A 9,018-nucleotide genomic window follows, 5' to 3' on the forward strand; every position below is an offset into this window, starting at 1 on the left:
TTCTTAGGGCGTCTAGTCTGAATAGGAGCCTGTGAATGCCTCCATGGCCCCAATCCCAATACATGATAAACGCCTTTGCAAATAATCCTGACTTGACTTGCCTTGAGTGGCTGTCCTGGGGGGGGTGGATACAGTGCAGGGCGGGGCGCCCGCTCACGGCTATTGGCGCACCTGTTGTAATATAAATGTGCGGTGAGCCCTGTGCAGGTCTAGGCTGGGCTAGCCATTCACTGAATGCACCGAGTGGGAGGCTATTGGCTATGTGTTGTTAAGATGGGCCATCAGGCTCTGCCGAGCGACGCTCCAACGGCAAAGCCTGTGATGATCGAGACACCTCGGAGCCGGCTGGAGCCATGACGCTCTGTGCTAGGGCTGAACGATTAATCAAATTCAAATCGTAATCGCGATGTAATAGAACGCCGTATGCAAATCGCAAAGGCTGCGATAAAAAAAAGAAAAACAGATATTTGTTACCGTTACTGACTGGATATCAGTACGATTCATTTAATTTTATTTTTATTTTACAATTTAATAGTTAAATGAAGAAGTTTAGGATATAGATGAATCGGAACACATCGGCCTGTCCTAAAGGAAAAGCAGCATGTTGTGTTGGTCATACTAAAGAATGATTTATTAATTTTTTTTGTGAATAAAACACAACATAAGGAACTTAATAAATTATAAAAATCGCACATTAAATCGCAATCGCAATATTGGTCAAAACAATCGCATTTAGATTATTTTCCCAAATCGTTCAGCCCTACTTTGTGCACATCATTTAATTCAGCTCAGCGGGTGCCATTTGCTCCATTTGTCTTCGATCATCTCCCCTTTTTTCCCGTTCCATCTCGTGCATCGATGCCCGTCTCGTGAAGTACAGTCACTCCCAATGCCTGCAGATACAAGGGCTGCTTAGAGGGGCAATGGCGAAGGCTTTCATGAAAATAACTGTTTTTATAAGTCGCTATCTATTGCTGAATGAGGTAACTCAACGGTGTTTGGGCCTCGGGCCATCAAATGAACGCCCTGTATTTGCGGTGTTACAGGATGTTACCCAGTGTTTGTCGGTGGTGAGGCTGTTTGAGCGCTTATCTCCAAACGACACAAAACGGAAATCTTCAAGTTTGCAAATTCAAATCATCGCCGTTTGAGAACTGCAGTTTCTGTGCCCCCTGTGCAAAGTAGGACAGAAAGTGTGACCGCGTACAAATGATATTTTCCTCTGAATGCAGAAGCATCATGTCGACCATAACACAGAACACTTTTCCTCTTTTCAACACCATCACTCGCTCTCTAGGGCAAAACAAATCAGCGGAGCCTAGAACTTTTATAATTCGTGATTTGCAGTTCAGTTATTTCACAAACCAGGGGAAAGTTAAATTGCTATCGAATTAATTGAATAAAAAAATATGCCACGCCCTTCTTCCTACTACCCAGTCTGGTTATTAATGTGTTGCCATTCTGCATAATCTAGGAGTATATCAACGACATGCCTTGACGTGTGAGAGTATGTATGTATAGATAGATATGGTTTTATATCATAAAGTCAGGGCTGTGTGTGGAATGGTCCGCGTGTATGACTGCAACCCTCCGGCCGCGCCTCACCATGCCTCTGCTCCCCCCCCCCCCCCCCCCCCCCCCCCATCCAGGTGGCCTCGAGCTCCGGCTCCGGTAACTCTCCGGGGGGGAGCTCCTCGCGCCAGCAGCTCCGTACGCGGATCACAAGAGTCAACCTCAGGGACTTCATCTTCTGTCTGGAGCAGGAGCGCACCACGTCCAGGTCCCTGCTGCTCTACAAGGCCCTGCTGAAGTGAGGCACCCCAGCCCCCCCACGCCCCCAAGGAGGTGGACCCCCTCCTCCCCAATCATCCGCAGAAAACTAAAACAACGGGAACCACCCGCCCACCCCGTCAAAACACAGATGCAGTTTTTAAGATATTTTTTTAGAGATACATTGATTACGTTGGCCTGTGTCCTGGAGCTATGTGTGCACCCCCCCCCCCCTTCGCCCCCCACCTTTACTTCGACGCCCTCGGTTTGCAATACAACCCCCCCCCCCCCCCCCTGTATCCTGGGATTGCTTTCAATCGCCCTGTTTTCGGCGCAGCATCAACGCGAGCGGACGCCTGACTGCCCGCCTGCGTCGCATGGGCTGCAGGTCGGGATGTGGAACGTCTTATTTAAAAGAGTAGCCCCAGTGTGTGTGTGCAGGGTGGGGGGGGGGGGCGGTGAGAGGACGGAGCCCGGCCTGGTCACACCGCTGCTGGTGGTGGTTGGGTGTTGGGGTCGACGTGAGGCCCCCCCCCCCCCCCCCCCCCCCCTGCCCTTTACCTCCAGAGCTGCCTTCGGTCTATGAACTCTCCACCCGGCAAACCTGATCATGTTTAGCTGGGGGATCCTTCTGTCGGGGGTGCTGTTCTAACCCCCACCACCCAATGGCGGATATTCCTCCACCCTCTCCCCCCTCACACCCACCCACCCTCAGGAGGCTATTTTTCTTTTGAAGATTATCATTTTGTTCGCCCGCCCTGGTCAGCTACTTGGTGTGGTCTCCATTTTACGTCTTTTTCCTTTTCTTTTCATGTTAAGTTACTCGGTTTGACTCCTTTTAAGTTGTCTACAGGGTGAACAGAGTGCTGTGATGTGAACGTCGTTTAAAGTGCTGCCATGTTGTGAGTGTCAGATCTGGATGGCAGTGTTTCCCCGGCAAAGTACATCCACACAGTGTTTCGCATTAACAAAAATACACATGATTTTAACTGCTTGGCAATTCGTCTCTAGATGCATGTAAGTATTTTTATATGTGTGCGTGCGAGCGTTTGTGTGTGTGTGTGTGTGTGCGCGCGTGTGTCTTTATGTACTACACAAAGTCATCCAATCGTTTTCCAGAAAACAGTTCCACATCCCTGACTTTAAAGATGGACACAAACTCACACACACAGTTGGGTAACCCTTTGTTGCAACGATTCATGTGGCAGTACACCGGGAGCTGGCTCTCTCACGGACAGTGAACTCACTCAGGCTAGTAAACGATGAAAGACTAACAAAACAATAACACAGCTACGGTCCGAAAGAAGTAAAGTTCCTTCATAACCATCATGTCTTCTCCCTGCCGTGTGTGTGTGTGTGTGTGTGTGTGTGTGTGTGTGTGTGTGTGTGTGTGTGTGTGTGTGTGTGTGTGTGTGTGTGTGTGTGTGTGTGTGTGTGTGTGTGTGTGTGTGTGTGTGTGTGTGTGAATGCTTAACATGCTATTATAAAACGCTTCAGAACCTCATCACAAATACAATCTGTTTAAAAAAATATATTAATTTTGTCTTTGTAAGTTGTATATGAATTCACTTCACAGTGTCGAAAGATTGTTTTTAAATGGGTGTATTTTGGAATAGTGTACATTGAAAGTTTTAACACTTTAAATGTCTTTTTTTAACTGTAAGAGACATTTGATTTGTATAGCATATAGCTCTAATTGATTACTAAAGATGTGGAGTGTTTACCTTACTGTCTGTTCACAGCCCGGGGTGCTTCCCCAAGCAACAGAATCACCCATTGGAAGGATACAATTTTTTTGCGACTATTTATATTTCCTACATACTGTATTCAAGCCTGACACAATTCAGGCAATGCAATTTTACTATTGTTTGTACCTTTGCAGAAAAATTTAAATAAAGAAAATGAGTTAAAGAAGCTTGGCTTGTGTGTCACTGGTGGGATGCATTGTTTGATCGGTTGGAGTGCTTAAGAGTGGTCCATGTGTGTATTGGGGCAAGTTGGGCTTCAAATCTTTGGATGGTGGCATATTAATGGATCTGATTTTATTTATGCATGCACAATTTGTTGCCAGTGTGAAGAATGTGTATCCAATGCATGATTGAGGTGGTGTCAGGAAAAAAATATTTTAAATGGCTCAGCATTTAAAATATAAGCACAGTCTTATCATTGCAATATGATGAAGTTATTGTAGATAGATAGTAGTGACAATAAAAGACTGACTTTTTTTTTTGTTTGGTTGTTTATATCAATTAAACTGTACAAAACAAGGATCCTGACACAAAGATAACAAATACATTAAATATACATCACTTTTTTTCCAAAATAGTTTATAAAAGAACAAATTATATTACAGGTTTGGTGCCACCAGGTACAAATTAGGTTTTCGATCATTTTCTTCCACCATGCGCCCTGATCTTTGTGTTGGTATCAAAACGCAGTCTGACACATATAACAAAATGGTATTTAATCCATTGAGGTTGACGTTTTTTATTTACGTTTTAAAATGGACCGGCTATCTATCTACAGACTACCAGCTTCTTTATTTTTTTTATCCAACCTTTGTCTTCTGATTTTTCAAACCTTCAAAATAATGTCGTCAACGTCGCCATCAGAATCACAGTGGAAGTTGTTCAGTTCAAACTGAACTTAACATTGCTCATTTCATCCAGTTTGGCAAAGTCTCAAGAAAGTCTAAAGTCCCAAGTCCTGTTTCAGTCTTCCTTTGTCTGCGTCTGGTTTGAGTCTGTTGGTCTGAGACCCCAGACTCTGTGTTGCCGTTAACGTTCCTTCCCTCCCAGCGCGACTGAGGATGTTTCGATCCCACCAACGGCCTCGGGGCTGGGCTCTGTCTACGCCGTGTGTTGGCGTGGTCTAGTCCAGTGGTTCCTGTTTGATCCGGATGGGCGTGCTGGTGATGGACTGGCTCCGGATGAGGTCGCGACACATGACGTACTCGCTGAACTGGGAGGAGTCCACGCCGCCGCCGCACGACCCCTTCATCGTGAAGCCCTTCTGGAACAACCTCTCCAGCACCTGAGACAAAGGTCAGAGGTCAGTTCTGGCATTGCGTAAGCGACTTGTAGCTTGGATCTTATTCTGTTTCTCTGGAATGGTTGAATGCCTTTATTGTGCGTTCATTGTTCATTAACGTAAGCTTCAGCTAGGTTAATGTAATGTAAAGAATTGGTTGTTTAATACGTTTAGGTTTGATTTTGACTAGTAGGGACAAGTCCTTTAGCAATATCATTAAATAATAATTAAAAAAAAATCACAACCATTATTTCCTTCAGTTCTGGGGGGGTTGTGCACAGCTCGCCCATGCACCACCACATGTCACACACAGCGGACACAAAGTAAGTGGGTAAAAAAAAAAAAGTAAGTCTAACCTCAATCAATCAAGGACTCCTCTCTGAGAAGTTCTCAACCACAAATACCTTGATTCTGCTGTATTTCGTTGAAACTTTTATTTTAAGCTCCAAAAGAATGAGCGACCTCGTCGCTGGATAATGGGCTTGGGTATAACCAGGGTTTTATTATGTCCTCGTCGTACCAGGATAGAGCACTAAACGCCAACACGTTGAAGGTGACACGTTAAACCACCAGGTGTGAGTGTGATTAGCCGTTACAAGTCGTACCTATGATGTCAAAGGAGGCTTGTAACGGCTAATCACACTCACACCCGGTGGTACAATAGGTCCCCTTTGACGTCACCCTTCCAGCTAGCCTACCTCACACTCCCATCGGCCGTCCTGACAGAGAGGGGCGTGTCTCACCTGCACAGAGTTGAGCCGGCAGTAGCCGTTGAGGGGGAAGCGGATGACGTGCGTGGGGTCCTGGTTCCAGCCGGCGTTCACCGAGTTGCACATGACGTCGCCCGTCTCGGGGAAGATCTCCTCGATGAGCACCTTCTCCCCGCTGAGGGCGATCCTCTCGCCAAGGTCGGGGGACACACGGACCACCAGGCACTCCACCGGCGCCGTCCGCTGTGCCTCGCGCTCCACCTGCCAGCGCTCCAGCTCACGCACCATGGGCGTCAGCTGGTAGTAGCGGGCCTCCTCGTAGAGCTGCAGGAAATCCTGCCGGCCACACACACACACACACACACACACACACACACACACACACACACACAGACTCTGGTCAGCTCAGTCTCTGACGAGGGGATGATGCATGGAGAGGGCGACTGGGACCACTGCTATCAAGCTTGAGATGTTTAAGTTCAAATCAATGTACTGAATGCTGTTGATATGATAAAGTTAGAGTTCAGGAGTTGCTGATTTAATAGCGAGTGGGATCTATAGTCTGGCTTAATGCTGCAGACAAGGGAATATATTGAGCAGAGAAGAGAAGAGCACAGAAGGAAGCTCTGTTGCTGAAGGCCCTTTACCACCTAACGCCCCCTGGCCTATCCGATAGTACCCATGTGACATTTGGAGCCACTGCACTGTTGCAAATTCCCAAAAGTCCAAAAGACGCTATGACATTAAAACATGCATGTGATAATCTACATTCTGTCCTTAAACCAACTTCACATTTTGATATTTATTTTTACTATTTTCCGGTGATCTCAAACCTCATCTCCTCTCATCTTCCACACTCAAAAGGTAATCCTACAAATCCTACAAACCCGATCCATCAAAGCTCTGCAGTGAAGCATACGATGCCTGCACAGCACACTGCAGACCAATATATTCGTAATGACTGCGCGTGAAAGGAATACAGAAAGACAGACAGATAGACCGAAAGAAAGGATAGAAAAGACAGAGATAAAGAAGGTTTTTTTCCACTCCTCTTTCTTCTTTTTTTTCTTCCTCAATGCTGATCCTGACCTAGAGCACGCACACACTCAGCCACAAACGCAGGCACACACACACACACACACACACACACACACACACACACACACACACACACACACACACACAGACACACACACACACACACACACACAGACACACAGACACACAGACACACACACACACACAGACACACACACACACACACACACACACACACACACACACACACACACACACACACACTCACACACAGCATGCAGAGGCGTTGTGGCCCCAGGGGCAGTGTGCTGTATCAAAGCCTGCGCTCCTTAGCTCCCTTCCCTTTGTTGGCTCGAAGCAAAGGATAGATGTGTTTTATAAAAAAGGGTCTCTGACTGCGGGCTGTTGTAGTCATCCTGAGCAAAGGCACAGAATTACAGTTTCCCTGCTGGCTAAGTACAGAGAAGGAGACGAGAGCGTTTCAATATGCACACAGACTGACACAAACGCACGCACAACACACTGGCTGCCATCATACACACAGGCACACACACACACACACACACACACACACACACACACACACACACACACACACACACACACACACACACACACATAAGCACATACACACACATACGCATACATACATACATACATACATACATATGATCGCCCAAAAAACCCAACCCCTAACAAGTTAGTTTTGTAAAATACATACCACAATATGCATACAAATGAACACACACACACACACACACACACACACACACACCCACACACACACACCTCCCTCTCAGCCAAGAGACCCTGTAGCGCCCGGGTCGAGAACCACAAAGCGATTCAAAAGTGTGACAGAACTAGTACTAAAACACTAAATACCTAAGCAACATAGAGCTGCACCACTGTTGTGGAGGCTGTGATAGATCACTAGGATCCAGCTCTCCGGAGGGGGTACGGGGTTACCGTCATACCTTGAAGTCCTCAGGGAGGAGCAGTCTGCAGGTGCGCAGGAAGCTGAGGATGTAGCGGAAGATCTCCCCGTCCCGGTCGATGAAGTAGTGCTGCTTCAGACTGTCCAGAACGATGGGCTCCGTGCCGTTGAACAGGCGGCTGATTCTGGAGGAACAGAGGCGTAGAAAACAAACCAAGGTTAATCAACACATAGGAAACAATGTGATAAACCAAGTTTGCCATGATGTTTAGTAGTAAAGCGTAATTGTAATATTTTGTGCAAGAAGAAGAAGAAGAAGAAGAAGAAGAAGAAGAAGAAGAAGAAGAAGAAGAAGAAGAAGAAGAAGAAGAAGAAGAAGAAGAAGAAGAAGAAGAAGAAGAAGAAGAAGAAGAAGAAGAAGAAGAAGAAGAAGAAGAAGAAGAAGAAGAAGAAGAAGAAGAAGAAGAAGAAGAAGAAGAAGGGGAAAAAGGGGAAAAAAGAGAAGAAGGAGAAGGAGAATGGGCCAAACCTCATGTTGGGTATAAACTCGTTGAGTCTTTGTTTAGTTTAGTTGCCTAGCGTATTATTTGGAATGCCTTCTATAGTACTTCAAACATGCTGCAATAGCTTCCCTCTAGGCTATGAGTCAGGCTATTACAACGGGAACAGTTATTATGTTACTTACAATGTCGACAGCTGTTGAAGTTCGCTCCCTATTACTATATGTATTGGCTGGTTACGATCGGTGTTGGGGGTATCTGTCAAATTTCCTACACCAGGTCAACGTTTTAAATGTGAATCAGTTTAAGACAGGAGTTTTCAGTCCTTTATTCTCAGTACATTGACTCAGTATAAAGGAATGGATGTATCTATGCTTAATAAGTAACATCATCATTAACGCTATAAGAAGTCGACACCTCTACTTGTTGTTCATTATCCTTTCCATATATTGGCCCCCTGTGCTTCCTCTGAGTCTCTTTGCCTCAGTCAGTGAGTTGAAGCTGCCTCAGCTCTAGCTCCCTGATGCTCTGGCAGCAGACTCAGCTTCCAGCTCGCAGCTAACTCCTCCCCCCTGTGCTGTCCTCCCAAAGACAACTATATTAAACTCTGTTCTATAAAGTGTGTGCATGTGAATGTGTGTCTATTTGTGTGCGTGTGCGTGTGTGTGTGTTTGTGTGTGTGTGTATCAGTTTTAACATCCATCCATCCAACCATCGACCCCCCGCCGTGTTCCCCTCAGGTCCTTCCCCGACCCCCCCCCCTGGGCGGCGGTCTCACCTGGACTCTGGGTACTTGGTGAGCGTGGCCAGGCTGCTGGTGTACATGTGACCCCCCACGTCGATGTGGACCGGGGCGTTGGTCTTGGTGAGCTGGGCCGGGGAGGGGATGCCCTGGGTGCTCATGGGAGACACCGGGGACCTGCTCAGAGACATCCGGGACATGCTGCGCCCGTCCTGGCAACGCACACGGGGAGACAAGCAGAAGAAACACACCGGGTGAGCATCCTGCACACAAACAGCCAATCAGCACTTCGCG

General features: G+C 46.7%; 2 protein-coding genes across 2 annotated transcripts in view; one reads left to right on the plus strand and one right to left on the minus strand.

Moving 5' to 3' along the window:
• Nucleotides 1-3,685, plus strand: part of LOC115550851 (transcription initiation factor TFIID subunit 4) — a 29,495-nt gene extending 25,810 nt beyond the window's left edge. The window contains exon 15 of the mRNA XM_030366195.1: nt 1,650-3,685. Within this exon, the coding sequence (XP_030222055.1) occupies nt 1,650-1,814 (165 nt within the window). The 3' untranslated portion in view covers nt 1,815-3,685. The remainder of the gene's footprint in view (nt 1-1,649) is intronic.
• Nucleotides 3,686-3,982: 297 nt separating this feature from the next.
• LOC115550853 (BTB/POZ domain-containing protein kctd15) overlaps nt 3,983-9,018 on the minus strand; it is a 7,976-nt gene continuing 2,940 nt past the window's right edge. The window contains exons 2-5 of the mRNA XM_030366197.1: nt 8,761-8,936; nt 7,523-7,667; nt 5,544-5,846; nt 3,983-4,803 (exon numbers count right to left, since the gene is read on the minus strand). Of these exons, the coding sequence (XP_030222057.1) occupies nt 4,642-4,803; nt 5,544-5,846; nt 7,523-7,667; nt 8,761-8,936 (786 nt within the window). The 3' untranslated portion in view covers nt 3,983-4,641. The remainder of the gene's footprint in view (nt 4,804-5,543; nt 5,847-7,522; nt 7,668-8,760; nt 8,937-9,018) is intronic.

This window comes from Gadus morhua, chromosome 9, assembly GCF_902167405.1.
Source record: "Gadus morhua chromosome 9, gadMor3.0, whole genome shotgun sequence".
Classification (NCBI taxonomy): Eukaryota; Metazoa; Chordata; class Actinopteri; order Gadiformes; family Gadidae; genus Gadus; species Gadus morhua.